This window comes from Mobula hypostoma, chromosome 3 (assembly GCF_963921235.1).
Source record: "Mobula hypostoma chromosome 3, sMobHyp1.1, whole genome shotgun sequence".
Taxonomy (NCBI): Eukaryota; Metazoa; Chordata; class Chondrichthyes; order Myliobatiformes; family Myliobatidae; genus Mobula; species Mobula hypostoma.
Window position 1 is genome coordinate 219627605 of NC_086099.1, and position 21722 is coordinate 219649326.

Sequence of the window (21722 nt, forward strand, 5' to 3'; positions counted from 1 at the left end):
CAAAACAAGCCCCCTTTCTCCCTCCCACACACACATCCAATCAGGCCTCCAGACCCCAAGACCAGCCTCCAGACTCCGACCTACAGTCAGTGGGCTTCACCTTCCAGTGGGCCTTTGGGTTTCAATCGGTACTGACCCTCTGACTAGATGACGACAGGAACTTCAGGCTTGACCTCCGGGCACATCGAATGACTGGCCCTTGCGCCTCCTGCTTGTATGGACATCTGATCCCAGGACCCATTGACCTGGGACAACCGGCATCCATGTACATCCTTCATCAGCTGTCAACCTGCTACCAGGAGAGGTAGAGCTTCCAGTTACCCTGGAGGCATCTTCTCTGCCGGGAGATGGCGCACGCACAAGAGGGGGTAACTTCAGCACTGACAATCCACAACAATTTTTTTTTAAAAACTTTATTTTATTTAAAGATGCAGCATGGAACAGGCGATTCTGGCCCGGTGAGTCACACTGTCTGACCTACTGACTGTAAAACTAGCCCGATGCTGATGTGCTAACACTGGAGAGGGTTCAAAGGAGGTTCACAAAAATGATCCCATTTGAAGAGCGTTTGATGGCTCTGGGCCCGTATTCACTAGAATTCAGAAGAATGCAGAGTGACCTAATTGAAAGTGGGTGTGGAGAGGATGCTTCCTATGATTGGAGTGTCTAAGACCTGAGGACAGAGCCTCGGAATTGAGGGGCGTCCTTTTAGAATGGAGATGAGGAATTTCTTTAGCTAGTGAGTGGTGAACCTGTGGAATTTGTTGTCACAGGTGGCTGTGGAGGCCAAGTCATTAGGTATATTTAAGGCATAAGTTGATAGATTCTTCATTCGTTAGGGTGTGAAGGCTTACAGGGAGAGGGCAGGAGACTGGGACTGAGGGAAAATGGATCACCATGATGGAATGGCACAGCAGACTCAATGGGCCAAATGGCCTAATTCTGCTCCTACATCTTATGGTCTAATCACAGGGCAATTTTATAATGACCAACTACCCTACTAACTGGTACCTCTTTGGATCGTGGGAAGAAACCCACACGGTCACGGGGAAAACATTCAGATGCCTTGCAAACACCACCAGAATTGAACTCTGAACACTTCAATCTTTAATGGCGCCGTGCTAGCTGCTGCGTTACCATGGTGACGGAGGATCATCCTGCAAGGCTTCAGTGCCCCCTCACGTCCCCGTGCATCCTCACCACATTATCAGAAAGTCATACTTGCAGCTCCATGATGGATGGGGGCAGGAGCCATCATCTTGGGGGGGGGGGGGACAAAAGGGTCCTTTTGAGAGCTCAAAGACATGTGCTAAATCCGATCAGATTCCACTGGGAGTCTGCATCACCTTCACACCTACTCTGGTGGCGAAAGCTGTGAAGCCAGCACCCAGTAAAGATAGGCGTACTTTTTTTTTTGCCAGAAACACACAATATACACAGGAGAAATTCAAATCTCTACAGGATTTAAACATAAATAACAGCATAAATAGCTCATTTCAAAGGCCTTTTTTCCCCCACTTCAGATTACCTACTTCCTAGTTACCTAGAAAACAACACAGTGGTCAAGCTGAGATAAAGTAACCAGCAAGCGGATAATTTTTTCCCTATGGTAATGGGAAATTGTGGCAAGGGTGCAGAAGAAGTTTACCAGGATGCTCCCTGGATTAGAAGCATGTAATATAACGAGAGGCTGGACAAACTTGGGTGGTTTTCTCTGGAATGAGAGGCTGGGGGGAGATCTGTTGCAGGTTTATAAGACTATTGGAGGCATAGGTAGAGTAGACAGGGAGTATTCTGTTTCCCCCAGGGTAGAAATGTCTAAAACCAGAGGGCATGCATTGAAGATGAGAGAGGGTAGGTTCAAGGGGGGATGTGAGGGGTAAGATTTTTTTTTTATTATACCCAGAGTGGTGGATGCCTAGAATGCGCTGCAAGGTATCGTGGTAGAGGAAAATACATTGGAGGCTTTTTAAAAAGACATTTGGATAGGGACATGGATGTAAGGAAGATGGAGGGATATGGAGATTATGTAGGTAGGAGGGCTGAGTGTTTGGGCATTTTTAAACTGGTTCTGCAGAACAATATGGACTGAATAGCCTATTCTGTGCTGTACTGTTCTACGTTTTATATAGAATATAAAATTAGAGGCTAAAATACAGATACGGAATAAAATGTGTATAAAGACCAGCTTGTACTTGCAATGTAAACAGCATTATAAAGAAATGGTCTAAAGCATTTACCACGTTTGATAATGCTGGTCCACACATGAAAAAGGAGAGGATGGAGAGATAGATACACATATGAAAAAGAGGAGAATGGAGGGAAATAGACCAAGTGCAGGCAAGGGGATTTGTTTAATTAGGCATTATTAGCATTATTACGTCAACATAATGTTGTGGTCAGAAGGTCCTATTCCTGGACTGTACTGTCCTATGTTCTAGTAAAGCAGAGGAACAGGACCTTCCTTCAGCCACTATGTCTGTGCTGCAAGTGATGCCAAAATAAACTAATTCTCTGCTGCCTGCACGTGATCCACATCCCTCCATTCCCTGTATATTCATGTGTCTGTCCAACAGCCCCTTAAACATCACCATCATATGTGCCTCTACCAAACCCGGCCATAAGACACATGAGCAAAATCAGACCATTCAGCCCATCAAGTCTCTCAACCCCATTCTCCTGTCTTCTCCCCGCAACCTTTGACGCCCTCACTAATCAAGATCCTTTCAACCTCCACTTTAAATATACACAAGATTCACCACCCTTTGGCTAAAAAAAATCCTCATCTGTTCTAAAGGGATGTCTTTTTATTCTGGTCCTAATCCCTCTCAGGATTCCCTCAAATATTTCACTTTTCACCCTTAACCCATGACCTCTCCAGTTCTAGTATCACCAAAACACAATGGAAAAGGCCTGCTTGCATTTAAACTACCTCTATACCCCCCATAATTTTGTATACAGTGGTGCTAGAAAGTACGTGAACCCTGTAGAATTTTTCTCCATTTCTGCATAAATACGACCTAAAATGTGATCAGATCTTCACGCAAGTCCTAAAACTACATAAAGAGAACCCAATTAAATAAATAGCACAAAAAGACATTATGACTGTTCTTTTTTTTGGTGTGCCATACTCTGCCAGAGCCTCGGCGACCACTTTTTCGAGTGGTTGTCTTGGAGGAAAGATTCTGTGAGTGGTCCCCACGTCTTTCTCACAGCGCAGTCTTTTTTTTAAAACGAGACTGAGTTGTGAGCTCGACACTCAACCCGGCACGGATGGAGAGCGTGCCCTGGAGCGGCCTGACTGGATTCGACCTCGGGAACCTTTGCTCCGGAGTCTGGCACTGATGTCACTGCGCCACCAGCCGGCCTGTTCATTTATTTATTAAGAAAAATTATTCAATATTACAATCTATTTGTTGGAAAAATGTGAACCTTTGCTTTCAGTAACTGGTGTGACGTCCGTGTAGAGCAATAACTTCAACCAAATAAATAAAGGCATCCGTTAGTCTTGCGAGACCATGGATCTGCGCCTGGAAAGTCTTCACTCTCCAGGGCGCAGGCCTGGGCAAGGTTGTATGGAAGACCAGCAGTTGCCCATGCTGCAAGTCTCCCCTCTCCACGACACCAATGTTGTCCAAGGGAAGGGCATTAGGACCCATACAGCTTGGCACCAGTGTCATCGCAGAGCAATGTGTGGTTAAGTGCCTTGCTCAAGGACAACACGTTCCCTTGGCTGGGGCTCGAACTCATGACCTTCAGGCAGGTCGCTAGTCCAATGCCTTAACCACTTGGCCACGTGCCCACACTTCAACCAAACAGTTCCGGGAGCTGTTGATTAGTCCTACACACCGGCTTGAAGGAATTTTAAGCCATTCCTCTTTACAAAACTGCTTCAACTCTGGGATGTTGGTGGACTTCCTTGCATGAACTGCTAGCTTCAAGTCCTTCTATAGGGCTCAGGTCAGGACTTTGACTTGGCCATATCAAACATAAATGTCCTTCTTTTTAAACCATTCTATTGTTGATTTGCTTATCATTCGGATCATTGTCTTGTTGCATTATCCAACTTCTATTAAGCTTCAGGTGATGGGCTGCTACCCTGACATTCTCCTGTAAAATGTTTTGATACAATTTTGAATTCATTTTTCCCTCAAAGATTGCAAGCTGTCCAGGCCCTGAGGCAGCAAAGCAGTCCCAAACCATGATGCTGCTTCCACTATGCTTCACAGCTGTGATGAGGTTCCTCCAAACATTTCTGCCAAAAGTTCAACTTTAGTCTTACCTGTCCACAGAACATTGTCCCAGAAGCATTGCAGAACATCCAGGTGGTCTTTTGTAAAATTGAGACGTGCAGCAATGTTTTTTTGGACAGCAGTGGTTTCCTCTGTGCCCTCCTTCCATGAACACCATTCTTGTTCGGTATTTTTCTTATAGTGGACACATGAGCAGACACTTCAGTAATTTCTAGAGATTTCTGCAGGTCTTTTGCTGTTACCCTTGAGTGCTTTTTCACCTCCTTCAGCATTATACATAGTGCTCTTGATGTGATCTTTGCAGGATGCCCACTCCTAGGGCGAGTAGCAGAACTGAGTTTCCTCCATTTGGAGACAATTTCTCTTACTGTGGACTGATGAATACTCAGGTCTTTAAAAAATGCTTTTTTTTGTCTTTTCCAACTTCATGCATCTATACAATTCTTCTTCTAAAGTCCTCTGAAAGTTGTTTTGATTGAGACATGGTGCATATAAACAGATCTTCCTTGAGAAGAGCAGGCTCTATCAGTAATCTGACTTTATGTGTCTTTTTTATAGGGCAGGGTACCTCCAATCTCATCTCATTGTTTGGAATACCTGACTCCATATAGCTTTTTGAGAAGGCATTGCCCCAGAGGTTCACATACTTTTTCCAACAAATACATGTAATATTGGACCATTTTTCTCAATAAATAAATGAACAATTATAATGTTTTTGTGTTATTTATTTAATTGGGTTCTCTATCTTGTTTTAGGAATTATGTGAAGATCTGATCACATTTTAGGTTATACTTATGCAGAAATAGAGAAAATTCTACAGGGTTCACAAACTTTCTAGCACCACTGTACCACTATGAAATCTACCCCGTCCCCGCCATTCTCCTACATTCCGGGTAACACAAACTGATCTGTATGAACAGTATGTAGGGCATAGTTTTCACTGTATTCCTGTACATGTGACAATAATCAATTTACCAATAGCAACAGTGAGAACATGCAAGTTCCACACAGGTAGCAACTAGGGACAGGACTGAACCCAGGGGACTGAGACTGTGAGTAAGAGGCAACCACTGTATCCCTCATGTCCCTGAAATACACTCAGAGGCCACTTTATTAGATGCATACCTGTACGCCTGCTCCTTAATCAGCCAGTCAATGTCATGCAGACATGCTCAAGACCAAACACCTGAGTGGGAAAGAAATGTGATCTAAGTAACTTTGACTGCGGGATGATTGTTGGTGCCAGACAGGGTGGTTTGAGTACCTCAGAAATTGCTGATCTCCTGGGATTTTCATGCACAACAGATCTCCAAGAGCTACAGAGAGTGTTGCGAAAAAACAAAAAACATCCAGTAAGCAGTAGTTCTGTGGGCAAAAATACCTTGTAATGAGAGAGGCCAGAGAATGGCCAGACTGGTTCAAGCTGACAGAGAGGCAACAGTAACTCAAATAACCATGTGTTACCACCTCCAAACACACCTCTGAACGCATGTGTCGAACCTTAGATGGGCTACAGCAGCAGAAGACCACAGACATACAGCTGCCCGTGGCAACGAGTTCCAGATTAACAACCCTCTGGCTAAAGAAATTCTTCCTCAACTCTGTTCTAAATGGACATCCCGTTATTTTGAGGCTGTGCCCTTTGGTCCTAGACTCCCCCGCCAAAGGAAACATTCTCTTCAAATCTACTCTATTTAAACCTTTCAACATTTGAAAGGTTTCAATGAGATCTCTCGTCATCCTTCTAAATTCCAGCGAGTACAGGCCCAGTGCCTTCAGACACTGCTCACAAGACAAGGCTTTCATTCCCAGAATCATTCTTGTGATCCTCCTCTGAACCCTTTATGTCAGCACAAAACTGCTCCCAATACTCTCAAGTGAGGCCTCACCAGTGCCTTCTACAGGCTCAGCATTACATCCTTGCTTTTATATTATACCCACCCAACCAACACACTTTTCATCCCTCCTCCCTCCGGGAGAAGGCTCAGGAGCTTGAAGACTCGTACAGCCAGATTTGGGAACAGCTTCTTTCCAATTGTGATAAGACTGCTGAACGGATCCTGACCCGGATCTGGGCCGTACCCTCCAAATATCCGACCTGCCTCTCAGTTTTTTTTGCACTACCTTACTTCCTATTTTTCTATTTTCTATTTATGATTTATAATTTAAATTTTTAATATTTACTAATTTTAAAACTATTTTTAGTATTTATTATTTGTAATCCAGGGAGCAGAAAGCACAGAATCAAATATCGCTGTGATGATTGTACGTTCTAGTATCCATTATTTGGCGACTATAAAGTATGTAAGTATTCTAGTCTTTTTGAAATGAATGCTAACATTGTATTCACCTTCCTCACCATTGATTCAACAGGTAAATTAACCTTTAGGAAATTCTACTCAAGGACTCCCTTTGCACCTCTGATTTTTTGAATTTTCTCCGCATTTAGAAAATAGTCTATTCTTTTATTCCTTCCACTCTACACTTCCCATCACTGTATTCCATCTACCAACTCTTTGCCCATTCTCCTAATCTGTCTAAGGTCTTCTGCAGCCTCTCTGCTTCCTCAACACATCTTCCTGTCGTCTGTAAACTTGGCCACAGAGCCATCAATTCCATCAACCCATGAACACCACCTACTTTTATTGCTTTTTGCACTACTTAATTTTAAAAAATATATATTTCTCACTGTAATTTATAGTTTTACTGCTCGTTCATTATGTGCCGTGCTGTATGACATGGGCAAACATGGTCTTTGCCAATCATTGTTCTTGCAGAATTTCTACGGCAGTGGTTTGCCATTGCCTTCTTCTGCACAGTGTCTTTACAAGACGGGGTGACCCCAGCCATTATCAATATTCTTCACAGACAATTCCCAGCAGCTAGAACAGCTCTACTCTTGGTCAAAGGTAAATAGTACTTCAGGGAGTGGGGAAGAGCTCTTATTGGACAGATAACGATGACCCGGTGGGTAGGCCCCTTGCCCAAGAATCAGAAGGCTGTGAGTTGACACCCCCACCAGGGGCAGAGGGCTTATTTCTATTTAATTTCGAGATACAGCATGAAACAGGCCCTTCTCGCCCACCGAGCCACACCGCCCAGCAACCCCCGATTTAACACTAGCCTAATCACAGGACAATTTACAACAACCAACCAACCTTCTAAATGAAAACCAGAGCACCCAGAAGAAATCTACGTATTCACGGGGAAGATGCACAAAACTCCTTTACAGAGTACGCCGGAATTGAACTCTGACCTATGACGTCCTGAGCTGCAAATAGCATTGCCCTAGCCTCTAGCCCTTACATGTTGATGCAGTACACAGAACAGGGAACTTCCTCCGGCCGTCCTGCCCAAATTGTCACCCCACAAACAATGCCACGTCTAGTCATCTTTACACTGCTGGCTGCAGGATCTACCTGTGCAAAAATCAACTGCCACACTTTAAAAATATTTGACTTTCTGGGGCATTCCAAGGCTAATGAAGGACAAAGTCTTTATCCCTGCATATACAACTTCAGGGATACATTAGATACCAGATACTGGTTTACAGCCCCACCACTGTACATCTCTTCTCAGTGTACTTTTCAGAACCTTCACGTACACCACAATGGACCACATCCCCTGTCACCAGAGGAGTCAAAGTCACCACAAACAACTGAGTTGCAAACTACAAACTGAAATGTTTAAGAATGAGAACTCTGGTGGTAATCCCCTCCACTGATCAACAATCCCCACTTTTGCAAAATAACATTTTCAGTTAAACAAGTAAAGGAATGAACACCACCTGATAAAAATCAAAGGGTGGGGGTGGGGAGGTGGAAATGGTTTGATGAGAAGCCAATGCAAAGTAAAGTCTTGCGTTCTTTGAAAACTTTCATGTTCAGTATGTGGGGGAATGATGTGCCAGAGATAGAGTGGTGGGGGGGGGAACAGTCACAGTGGGGCGGGCAGGCATGAGGGAGGATGGACACAGAGGGGTGGGGGGGATGGCCACAGATGATCAGGTAGGCGTGGGGGTGACGGCCATAGAGGGGCAAGCGGGCAGCCATTGGGGGGGAATGGCCACAGAGGGGTGAGGGCCACAGGGGGCAGTAATGGGGGGGGATGGCCACAGTTGATCAGGCAGGCGTGAGGGGCAACGGCCACAGAGGGCAGACGGGCAGGCATGGGGGGGGGTGGATGGCCACAGAGGGCAGGCGGGGCGTGGGGGGGATGGCCTCAGAGGGGCAGGTGAGCAGCCATGGGGGGGGACGGCAGCCGTGGGGCGGGGGGGACAGCCACAGAGCGGTGAGGGCCACAGGGGGTAGGTGGGCGTGGGGAGGATGGCCACAGAGGGCAGGCGGGCATGGGGGGCAATGGCCACAGAGGGGCAGGTGAGTGGCCATGAGGGGGGGCGGCCACGGGGGGGGGGCAGCCACAGAGGGGTGATGGCCACAGAGTGGCTTGCAGGCGTGGGGGGGGGAACAGCCACAGAGGGGAGGGGGACGGCCACAGACGGGCGGGCGGGGCGGAATGACAGATGGGCAGGCGAGGGGTAGGACAGAGGGGCAGGCGAAGAGAAAAGTAGGGAAGACTCTGAGACATGGAAAGAGCGAGGGAGAAAGAAAGCAAGATGGAGCAAGATCCCCACCGGGGCTGCTGGAGGAAAGGACGCGGCCCCGGGTCTGGGCGGGGGATGATTGCTCTTTGCTCCCGGTTCCCGAGGAGCCGGGCCGGGCCGGGTCGTGCGGAAACCTCGGGAAAGCGGTGCTGGTGCGCAGCCTCGATCCCCGCAGTAAACCGCCCCCCCCCTCCCCCGGCATTCCCATCCTGAGGAATTTAACTCTTTGTTACCAGCTGCCTCCCATTGTTTTCTGTATATGGGGAGGGGAGTGGGATTGGGCTTCACCTCCTCCCTTCTTGAGGGGCGAGGAGGGGGAGGGACGGAGGGAGGGAAGGGGAGGGGGTGCAACTCAATGACCAGCTGCCTCACTCGCCCCCCGCACCCACTCTGCAACCATCACCTTGCAGACCGCAGCTCAGAGTCCGCAGTGTTGCAGATTCCCTCCGCACCCAGCCCACATGCAAAGGCAGGTCCCCGAACCGGCCGCCGCCGCCGCTCCGGCCCAGGGAAGCCTCACGGACCGAGACACGTACCATCTTGAGGCCAGGCTCCTCCCGCGGCTGCAGCGCCCGGAGCTGTCCATGTGCCGGGGGCAGTCGGCAACCCCCAGTCCCCACTCCCCGGCCGGCGGCTCCGTCACCATGCGGGAGGGGTAGGGGGGAGGGGGAGCTGGGGAGGGAGGTGGGGGCCACACGGCGCTCCCTCCCACACACACATATACACACAGACACACAGGCGCACTGGCGGAGCCCCGCTATACTAAGTAGCTGATTGGACCTTCCCGATCAGATGAGGGGGGATGCCAGGATTTTCAATGCGGTCAGTTTCTTCGCTCCCCCCAAACTTAGGAAGTTTGGCTGGCGGTTGTGTTGTTCTACGCAGCGCGGGAGAAGGCAGGGTCACAGAGACAGACACACACAGGGAGGACACAGTCAGGAAAAGAGAGAGGCAGAGGCACGCGTATTCACCCATAGGGACAGATAGAGGGAGGGACACAGGCAAACAGTGACAGAGAGAGAGAGAGAGACACACACACACAGACTCCGAGTGGCACAAACACACAGGGACTCAGACAGAGAGAAGGAGTTGGACACAATCAGACAGAGTAGTCTACTAGGGTAGTCAGAAAGAGATGGACAGTCAGAGGCACACACACACAGAGACGATCAGACAGACAGAAACACAAGGGTAGAGAGAGAAAGAGATACAATGACACACAACACTGAAGGGGCGCACACACACATAGCGAGAGAAAGGGCTAAAGTCAGACACCCACACACGGACACTGAGTGACAGACAGGGACACAGAAAAACAGGCAAAGACAAAAAGGAACAAAAACAATGTTTCTTTTTTAAATAAAATAATGTTCAGGCTAGATATGCTAAATCAATTCATTATCTATTAGGGCCAATATTTGGTGTTGATATTTTGAAAAGCTGGTCTTGCCTACTGTTGTTCATACAGGTCTTACACAGTACATTGAGGTAGTGCAAGGTAAAACAATAGCAAAATGCAGAATGAAGTGCAACAGCCACAGAGACAGTGCAGTGCTGGTAAGATGCACAATCATAGTAAGGTAGGTTAGAAGGTTAACATTCCAACTGATTGTACTTGCGAAACTGAATGGGAAAAAAGTGGGGGGGGGTGGAAATAACCAGAAATTAGAAAAATGATGTTCATGCCTGTGTAGGTTTGAGGCTACCATGAGAATAGGAGGTGTTGCTCCTCCAACCTGAGTTTGACGTCATCATAGCAGTAGAAGCAGTCACGGACCTGCGTGGTTTCCTGACTACCCCATTACAGGAGGGATGCAGACACTGGAGAGGCTGCAAAAGAGGTTCACCAGGAGTCTGCCTGGATCAGAGGGCATAAGCTACAAGGAGAGGTGGGGCAAACCTGGGTTGTTTTTCCTTGGAGTTGCAGAGGCTGAGGGGAGACCTGATCAAAGTTTATAAAATTAGGAGAGGCATACAGAGACAGTCAGAATCATTTCCCCCAGGATAGGAGGACATGCATTTAGCACATACGATATAGGAGCAGAATTAGGCCATTTCGCCCAATTTCCCTCTCGGTCCCAGTCTCCTGCCTTAGAGTGAGAGGGGAAAGGACTTATGCAGAGGAGCCTTTTTTAAAAAAATATAGTGAATGATGGGTTTCTGGAATGGGCTGCCAGGGGAGTGATAGAAGTATTAAAGATAGTTGTACTTCAAAGTAATTCACACAAAATGCTGGAGGAGCTCCACCGGTCAGGCTGCTTCCAAGGAGAGGAATAAAGAGTTGATGTTTTGGACAGAGACACTTTAGACTGGAACTGGAAAGGAACGGGGCAGAAGCCAGAATAAGGGAAGAAAAGGGCGTATAAACTGGCAGGTGATAGATAGGTGAGGGGGAAGATGGGTGGGTAGTGCAAGAGGGACGAAGTAAGAAGCTGGGACATGATAGGTGGAAAAGTTAAAGGACTGAAGAAGAGGAGAGTGGACCATGGGAGAAAGGGGAGGAGGACAGAGCAGAGTGGAGGGGATAGGCAGGTGAGGAGAGGGGGTAAGAGGGGAGCCAGAATGGGGAATGCAAAGAGAAAGAAGGGGATAATTAGGTGGAGGTGGAGAATTAAGTGCTTTTTGACATGAATATGCAGGGAGTGGAGGGATTTGGGTCATGTGCGGATAGAATAGATTTGTTTCATTCAGCGTCATGTTCAGTGCAGACTGTTCCTATGCAGTAATGTTCTATGTTGACAACTGGTTCACATGAAGAACTGATCTTATATCACATTAAATTGATGGCTGCAACATCCTATAACCAGGCCCATTACGGTTAATGGCTAAAAAGAATGAAGAGAAGGGAATTTCCAGGGAGTTGTTTTTTTTTAAAAACAGGGACACAAGTTTAAAAATCATCTCAGAAATGACACATTGGTGCTCTTGTGGCAACAGTCCTCCAGGAGCTCAGTGCTCCCTCTGGAGTATTAAGTTTATTGCCGTTCAACCAAACACACATGTATACAGCCAAACTAGACATCATTCCTTTGGGGCCAAGGTGCAAAACACAGGGCAGTGTCACACACAGCACATAGTTACTACTGAGCACATAGAATCACAAAATAATATTAGCACAAGTCCCAAGTGGAATAGCCTGAAGATTGACAGGTTGAAGTAAAGTGTCTTATACATGTAAGACAGTATAATGTTACTGGCACTATTATAGTAAAACAAATAGGTGAAACAGCAACAATTAAGAAAAGCACCCCCCTCCCGTTCCCAAGGGGGTGTCTGAGCCTTTCATGAGGGGGCAGCAAGAGTTCTAACAAGATATAGGACACACTGATAGAGCTGCTGAAGAGTTCATGGAAGTAAAACTTTAATAAATATACACATGGGTCAATGATCTTTGCTCAAGACCTGGCAAATCTGTGCATCGCGACGGTCTGGTTTGCAGTTAAATCTGTGGTTAACATTTAAAGGAGCCTGAAACTTGTGTGGGCGTATCTGACACGTACAGAGACACATTCAGACACAACTTTTACTGAACAAGTTGAATGCTTTTAGGAAACTCTTGTTTTGTAAAAGTGTGTACATACTAAAATGCAAACACACAAAAACCTGTGCATACAAATACGCACACACAAACACAAAAGCGCATACTCTTAGGTGTACAGAATGCCAGGCTTCCCCTCACCCCATTAATCTGCAAGTTTATAAACAGTCTCAACACTTCAAATTGATATCAGCATTTGGAGCTTCACTGCTTCATCTTCAGAAAGGTTTTTTTTTGTTTCAGGGATGAAGCTCAGTGAATCATTTACTGTCAGTGGGAACCAGAGCAGTCCACCATCTCCTCCATTTGTCCAGAGTAGTGGCTAACCAGGCTTCTGACCCTTGCTGGGTCCTACCATTATGGAATTCAAATACACGATCAAGTATAGCAAGAACAGTTGGTGCAAACACAACATCCCAGAAATGAAAACAGGCAGAAGGCAAGGAAATAGACAGAGTCCAGAAAATGTGTTTTTATTTATCAGTACATAGACGTCCCAGCAAGAGAGAGTGCAATACTTGATCTGCTATTAGGGAATGAGACAGGACAGGTGACAGAAGTTTATGTTGGGGAATACTTCACACCTAGTGATCACAATGCCATTAGTTTCAAAGTAAATATGCAAAAAGATCATTCTGGTCTGCAGGTTGGGATTCTAAATTGGAGCTAGGCCAATTTTGATGGAATCGGAAGGGATCTGGTAAGAGTAGATTGGGGCAGGATGTTTTCTGGCAAAAGCAAACTTGTTAAGAGGCTTTCAAAAGTGAAATTTTGCAAGCATAAAGCTTGTATGTGCCCGTCAGAATAAAAGGCAAAGATAACAGGTTTACAGAACCTTGGTTTTAAAGAGATGCTGAGGCCCTGATTAAGAAAAAATCAGATAGATACATAGCAGATATAGGCAAGTGGGAACAAATAGGGTGCTTATGGAGTACAAGATATGTAGAACACTTAAGAAAGATAACAGGAGGGCTAAGAGAAGTTGCCCTACAACAAGATCAAGGAGAATTCGAAGGGATTCTACAGATATGTTAAGAGCAAAAGGATTGTAAGGGACAAAATTGGTCCTCTGGGAAATCTGAATAGTAATCTATGCATGGAGCCAAAAGAGGTGGGGGGAGATCTCCAATGGACTCTTTGCATCTGTATTCACTCAGGAGACAGACATATAGTCTATAGAAGTGAGGCAAAGTAGCAGTAAGGTCATGGACCCTAAACAGATTACAGAGGAGGATGTGTTTGATACCCTGAAGCAAATAGGCTGGATAAATCCCCAGGGCTTGATATAGTGTTCCCTTGAACACTGTGGGAGGCAAGTACAGAAATTGCAGGGCCCCCAGCAGAGATATTTAAATCGTGCCTAGTGACAGGTGAGGTACTGGAGGATTGAAGGGATAGCTAAGGTGTACTGCTGTTTAAGAAAGGTGCTAGGAAATTATAGGCTGGTGAGTCTAACATCAGTAATAGGAAAGTTAGTGGAAGGTATTCAAAGGGCTCAATTATACAAGTATTTGGATAGACAAGGACTGACTAGGGATAGTCATCATGGCTTTGTGCATGGTAGATCATGTCTAACCAATCTTATAGAGATTTTTGAGGAAGTTACCAGGAAGGTTGATGAAGGCAGGGCAGTGGATGTTGTCTACATGGACTTTAGTAAGGCCTTTAACAAGGTCCCTCATGGGAGGTTGGTCAAGAAGGTTCAGTCACTTGACATTCAAGATGAGGTAGTGATTTGGATTAGACATTAACTTTGTGGGAGAAGCCTGAGAGCTGTAGTACAGGGTTGCCTCTCTGACTGGAGGCCTGTGACTAGTGGTGTGCCTCAGGGATCGGTGCTGGGCCCATTGTTGTTTGTCATCCAGATCATTGATATAGATGACAATGTGATTAACTGGATCAGCAAATTTGCCGATGACACTGAGATGGGGGGGTGTAGTGGACAGCGAGGAAGATTATCAGAGCTTGCAGTGGGATCTACATCAGCTGGAAAATCGCAGATGGAATTTAATACAACAAGTGCAAGGTGTTGTACTTCAGTAGGACTAACCAGGGTAGGTCTTACAAAGTGAACGCCAGCACTGAGGAGTGTGGTATAACAAAAGGATCTGGGAATACAGGTATGTAATTTGCTGAAAGTGGCATCACAGGTAGATATGGTTATAAAGTAAGCTTTTGGCACATTGGCCTTCATAAATCAATGTACTGAGTACAGGAAATGGGATGTTATGTTGAAGTTGTACAAGACATTGGTGAGGTCTAATTTGGAGTATTGTGTGCAGTTTTGGTCACCTACCTACAGGAAAGATACAAGGTTGAATGTATACAGAGAAAATTTACAAGGATGTTGCTAGATCTAGAGGACCTGAGTTATAAGGAAAATTGAATAGGTTATGACTTTATTCTTCAGAACAAAGAAGACAGAGGAGATTTGATAGAGGTATAAAAAATTATGATAGGGTAAATGTAAGCAAGCTTTTCCCAATGATGTTGGGTGGGACTACAAATAGAGGTCATGGGTAAAGGGTGAAAGGTGCAAGTTTAAGGGAAACACAAGGGAAAACTTCTTCACTCAGAGGGTCGTAAGAGTATGGAACAAGCTGCAGCACCAGTGGTGCGTGCGAGCTTGTTTTCAATGTTTAAGAGCAAATTGGATAGGAACATAGTTGGTAGGGGTATGGAAGGCTATGGTCCTGGTGCAGGTCGATGGGAGTAGATGGTTTAAATGGTTCGGCATGGAATAGATGGGCCAAAAGGCCTGTTTTGGTGCTGTACTTTTCTATGATTATGACTCTATTTACAATGCAGAGTGGTTCGGGACTGAATATACTGCCAAGGGTAATGGTGGATATATTCAGTTGTGGTATTAGATAGAGGGATGGATAATTATCCGGAAGAATTTTCAGAACTTCATGTGATCATAAAATATCAGAGAAGATTCAGGCTATTAGGTTCTTTGAGTCTCCTTCACCGTTCAATCATGGCTGAGTTTTTAAGTTTTCAGCCCTATTCTTGCACCTTCTTCCCCTAACCTTTAAACCACCCCATTTATACTGCCTCTTACCAGTCAGGATCCAATCAAACTCTGCCTTAAATATACCCAATGACTTGACCTCCAGAGTTATCATTAGCAATGAATTCCACAGATTCACCATCCTCTGGCTAAATAAATTCCTCCTCATCTGAGCTAAATGGATGTTCTTGTATTTTAAGGCTGTGCTTTCTGGTCCTAGGCAACATAGGAAACATCCTCTCCACATCCAGTCTATCTAGGGCATTCAATATTCGATGGGCTTCAACAAGATTTCCCCCCCCCCCCACTCCCCACCGTTTATTCCTCTAAACTCTAGTGAGTACAGGCCCAGAGTCAACAAATGTTAACCCTTTCATTTCCAGGATAATTCTTGTGAATGATCCTGGGAATGAAAGTCCCCTAAAAAAAAGTTATACTGTTGGGCGACATATAAATTAGGAGACTTGGGCAACTGGGAATCCAGAGTTACATGTGCCTTTAATCTGAGACTGTGACTGTGCCCTCCGATCCTAGACTCTCCCACTGATGGTAACACCACTGACGCCAGACAGACAATCCCTGAAGAGTATTGGTAATGACTGGGGTCACCCATCTCGTAAAAACACTGCCCAGAAGGCAATGGCAAACCACTTCTGTAGATGGCTGCCCAGTCATGCAACACAGCAATAATGATGATGCCATTCGACACAGTGCTTAATGATGATTTATTGTAACTTGTAATGTATTTAGGTCTCGCACTATATTGCTGCCATAAAACAAATCTCATGAGATACCTCAGTGATAATAAACCTGATTCTAACCCATTTATTCTTGGCTACCTGTACCATTCCAATCTTGTCTTCCATCTTAGTACGTTTCAGGATTCACCAAATTCAACAATTTCAGATAACAAGCCTTTTTAGCTTACGTCAGAAATTGAGTGCTCAGATTAAAGGACATTAACCTCTAGGTGGCAGTGTGGAGCTACTTCCCTACCAAAGGAGGTGTAAGGCACTGATTCCCTCCGTTAGCCTGCAGGTCACCTTTGGGCAAGGTGTAGCACTTGCTTAGCCCCCGATCAGGGTCATGTGAAGCCACGGGAGTAGGTGGTGGATGGTCGTATGAGCAGCCGGTGCAGATCACAAGTGCTGGTTATGTGACCACTGACATCAGGCAGACAATCTCTAAAGAGTATTGATAATGGCTGGGGTCACCCGTCTTGTAAAGACACTGCCCAAAAGGCAGCAATAACAAACCACTTCTGTAGAAAAATTTGCTAAGAACAATCATGTTCATGGAAAGACCATAATTACACACGTTATATGACACATAATGATGATGAACCTCTAACATTAAATCAATTTTAATCTCTCCATAGATAATTCATTTATTAACGTCACATGTGCTGAGATACAGCAAAAAGCTTTAGTCTGCAAACCATCCCACACAGATTATTCCAATCATGAGTACATTGAGGTCGCACAAAATGAAACACAATAAAAGAATGCAGAATACAATGTAATTAGAGAAAATGAAGTCCACTAGCTGTTTTTTTTAAAAAAAATTTATCTAGTACAGGTTTAAACTCTATTTTCCAGCACTCTTGGGACCTGGCCACAGAAAACCTACACTGAAATTACCCTTGACCATCTTCCCCAGAGTTGATCTGTTGATTATAAATAGAGACACTCCTGGGTCATGCAGGGTTTCTGAGAACTGCTCTTACACCCAAGTTTCTGTAAATAGGAAATGCTATCAGCCTAGACCACAAAAATTGCTCTGATATGTTAATCAGCTACAGATTAGGTCACATCTTAGTTAATTTTAAATCTTAGTATCAGACTAAATAGAGACTAGATTTATTTGTCACATGTACATCAGGATATACAGTGAAATGCGTAGTTTTGCATCAACAACCAATACAGTCCAAAGATGTGCTGGGGGCAGCCCACAAGTGTTGTCGTGCTTCTGGCACTAACATAGCATGCCCACAACTTACCAACGCTCAACTCTTTCGAGTGTGTGAGAGGAACCCATACAGTCACAGGGGAACGTTCAAACTCCTTACAGATAGTAGCAGAAATTAAACCCCAATCGGCTATCGCCAGCACTAAAAAGCATTGTGCAAACTGCTGCGGTACTGTTCTGCCTATTCTCCCATGTTCCACTCTCCTCTCCTGTTAGACTGCTTCTTCTTCAGCCCTTTACTCACTTCCCAGCTTCCTACTTCATTTTCCCTCCCCCACCCACTGATCCCCCCCCCTTCACCTACCAGCTCTGCTCTCCTGTAACTCTTCCCCCCCCCCCACCTTTTTATTCTGGCTTCTTTCCCCTTCCTTCCCAGTCCCATTGAAGGGTCTCAGCCCAAAATGTGGACTGTTTTCTTCCTCTCCATAGATGCTGCCTGACCTGCTGAGTTCCTCCAGCATTTTCTGCGTGTTTCTCTGGATTTCCAGCAACCGCAGAATCTTGTGTTTCAGATTTTTCTGGCATTAAAGTACTTCCACTATGTTAGTGATATTATTTTGATCAGCTGATTGTTCACAGCAAGCTCTCACAAAACCCCAATTCTGATGAGATAACCTATTTACCTGATACTGTTTGAGGATCAATAATGGCGGATGTGCCTGTTGTTCTTTATAAAAGGGCTATGGGAATCTTTTGGGAGAGAGCACGAGCAGCATGCCCATTGTGGGGCGAGGGGCCTGTTCCTGTGCTGTAGGTGATAGGTAAATCTGGAAAGCTGGAGGCAGATTCAATTGTAGGCTTAAAGGAAGGTTGGGGGGGGGGGAAGAAGAGGGAGGTTTAAAGGGGAATGAAAGCGTTAACACATGAGGAGCATTTGATGGCTCCAGGCCTGTACTCACTGCAGTTTAGATGAATGGATGAATTGGGGGGGGGGGGGGGAGAGAGTGGATCTCATTGAAACCTATCAGATATTGAAAGGCCTAGATGGTGTGGATGTGGAGAAGATGTTTCCTCTTGTAGGCAGGGGAGCCTAAGACCAGAAGGCACAGAATAAAGGGGATCCCTTTAGAACAGAGATGAGGAGGAATTCCTTTAGCCAGAGGGTGGTGAATCTGTGGAAATCATTACTCTGGAGGCCAAGCCATTGGGTGTATTTATAGCGGAGGTTGATAGGTTCTCGATTAGTCAAGGTGTCAAAAGTGGTGGGGAGAAGACAGGGAAAATAAATCAGCCATGATCAAAGGTGGAGCAGGTTCAACAGGCTGAAAGGCCCATTTATTCTGTCTTATGGTCCATAATCTTTCTAATTTTTTAAAATCCACATTCTATGACTCTTAAGAATTACTAATAATGTTCTTTTAAATCTAAGATAGACTCTTGACCTCACAATCTACCTTGTTATGGCTTTGAACTTTATTGCTTGCCTACATGTACCTTCTCTGTAACTGTATCGTTTTATTCTGCATTCTCTTACTGTTGTTCCATGTGCTACTTCAATGCACTGATGTGATGAAATGGTCTGTATGGATGGTGTGCAAAACAAAATCTTTTACTGTACATGTGGCAATAATAAATCAATTTAACTGTTAGGTTCTGCTCCAAAGTTAGGGAAAACTTAACTTGCTTCAAAAAATTGTTTCAAAGACTCTTGGGAAATTTTGGGAAGATTTATAAGTCAGGGCTTTTTTCTGCCCCCTTCCTTTCTGGTCCTGATGAAGGCCTAGACCAGAAAAACAGACTTTTTATTCCCCTCCACAGATGCTGCCTGATTTGACGAGTTCCTCCAACATTTTGTGTGTTGCTTAAGATTTCCAGCATCTGCAGAATCCCTTGTACTTCCTAACCCCGATACTGCTTGAAATTAAAACTGGAAAATTACAGATCTTTTCAAGATGAGAATTAACCCCTCACATTCATTCACTCCAACACTGGGAGAGAGGGCTGTCAGAACAATAACCCAATCACTAACCAGCAGCTTTGTGACCATTCTCTTCAGTCTGTGGAATCCATCGCCGCAGACGCCCGTGGAGACCGAATCATTGGGCATATTTAAAGTGAAGGCTGAGAAGCCCTTGATTATAGTAAGTGCGTCAAAGGGTACGGGAAGAAGGCAGGAGAATGGGATTGAGAGGGGTAATTAATCAACTCTGCCATGGACAGTTCCAAGCCTGGCTGTGAAAGGAGGAAGGTTAAACAAGGTGCTGGCAACCCCATCTCATAAAAACCCAGAGCTACAGAAACACCAACAGAAGCTTCAAAGCCCTCATCTCTGGGATTATATATCATCCATGATAGAATGGCAATGCAGGCTCAATGGGCCAAATGGCCTACTTCTGCTCCAATGTCTTACGGACATATGACCAACAGCACCACGACAGAGGAAGCTCAAACAGGTTAATCAGTCATTTACTTAACTGGCTGTTTGTGGGACTTAGAGAGAAATCCAAGCAGCCTGTCTCCAAGCAATCCACAGATGTGGAAAGGCACGGCACAAACCACAATCCTTTTATTTTCTCAAGCATGCCACTTAGAACTTTGCCTTTCAGCCCAGTAAGAGCTGGCAAGCTAGCGCTTGTCCAGAGGCAAGAGGGAAAAAATACTGTTCTGCACACTGTGAGAGTTTAAGCTCTGAGACGGCAAGCTGGGAGCAGATTCAATTGCAGGCTGAAAGTGAGAGGAGAAAAGATTTAAAGGGACCCGAGGAGCATTACCCCCCACCCCCAACGCAATGTGTATATGGAACAAGCTGCCAATTTCATCATTAAGTTCTCCCCATCATCCAGTTCATGTCCTTTTCTACAAACATATATACACATCCAGATGCTGCTTGGCCTGCTGCGTTCACCAGCAACTTTGATGTGTGTTGCCACACATCCTATTGTAACTTATATTTTTTGTATGTATCAAATGTACTGCTGCCCCAAAACAATAAATTTCACAACATTTACCAGTGGTATTAAACCAGATTCATTTAGACAGGTACATCGATGGAAAAGTTTTAGAGGGATACGAGTCAAATGCCGGTAAATGAGACTAGCTCGGGTCAGCATGGGTCCACTGGGCCAAAGGGCCTGTTCCTGTGCAATATTTGGAAAAAAAAATTCATGCAAGGTTATGGACAAATTAAATAATTTGGAAGCAGACTGGGGTGTTAGAGGCAGACACATTAGGGATATACCAAAACCTCTTAGACTGGAACATGGATTATAGGAAAATGGAGAGAAGGATTAGATTGATCTTGGAGTAGTGTAAAAGGTTGGCATAAAATTGTGGGCCGAAGGGCCTGTACTGTGCTTTAATGTCCTGTGTTCAGTCACACAGGACAGAAAATATCCTTTTATCCCACTGAGTCCATGCTAATCATAATATTAATCCCATCTTATTTTCCACATTTTCCATCAGCCACTCCCCCCCCCCCCACCTTGCAGATTCTACCACTCATCCACGCACCACGGGTGACATGCAGTGGCCAATTGGCCCGCTAACCCTCGTGTCTATTGAGTGTAAAGAGAGATCAAAGCACATGACATAGGCTAACACTGTTACAGAGAGAATGGGAAAACTACGCACAGACGGCAAACCGAGGTCAAGGTCAAACTTCACCTCTCTTGCTCTGAGCCACTTTAGACTCTACAGGCCAAATCAGCCTTCTCAATTTTGCTCTCAGTGGGATTTGTTAGTTAGCAAAAGAAAGAATAATATGGAGAGCTATGTGGAAAGGAAGGATTAGATTGAGTAGATTAAAGAGTCAGCACACCATTGTGGGCCAAAGGGTCTATACTATGCTGTCATGTTCTACGAGACTGCAAACCACTGTTCCTTCTAAGCTGCACGGGTGCACTGCCACACAGTAACTGAAATGCTCCCATGCACATAGCCTTTGTTGCCACAAAGCCAGAATTTTCTTTTATATAATGTTTTATTAAATTGCCACAGTTTTCAGGCAATATAAAAAAAATCCCTACTTAAAGCAGTGGTTGATCTGCACAGCTGTAAAAAAAAAATCCGAGGGAACTTTAGACTGTACTGCTCTATCTTCTATATTGCAAGACGATGGGATTGAGATGAACTTTTTCAGTTTTGCATCAACGCACAGTAGAGATAGAAAGATGCTCAACACACGCAAAATGCTAAAGGGATTCAACAGGTTAGATGGCATCTGTGGGGGGGGGGGAATAAACAGTCAATGGTTCAGGTCAAGGCCCTCATCGTCACTTATGAAGACCCTCCCTTTGTTTACATTGCCCCTGCAAAGAGCAGCAAGCGACTCCGACAGCACCATCACACGAAGGTCGTGCGCTGGGTTACATCTTCCGTTCAAGAGGAAACTGTTGAGGGGACCACAGA

The 21722-nt window shown here is 45.2% G+C and overlaps 1 protein-coding gene across 3 annotated transcripts in view; it reads right to left on the minus strand.

The window, feature by feature from the left end:
- Nucleotides 1-21722, minus strand: part of zbtb47b (zinc finger and BTB domain containing 47b) — a 296884-nt gene that overhangs the window by 264188 nt on the left and 10974 nt on the right. The window contains exon 1 of one of the 3 annotated variants that reach the window (XM_063044539.1): nucleotides 9393-10400. The exons of the other annotated variants lie outside the window; for them this stretch is intronic. Coding sequence (XP_062900609.1) covers nucleotides 9393-9395 — 3 coding nt within the window. The 5' untranslated portion in view covers nucleotides 9396-10400. Of the gene's footprint in view, nucleotides 1-9392; nucleotides 10401-21722 lie in introns of those variants that run through there. 3 annotated transcript variants of the gene reach the window in all.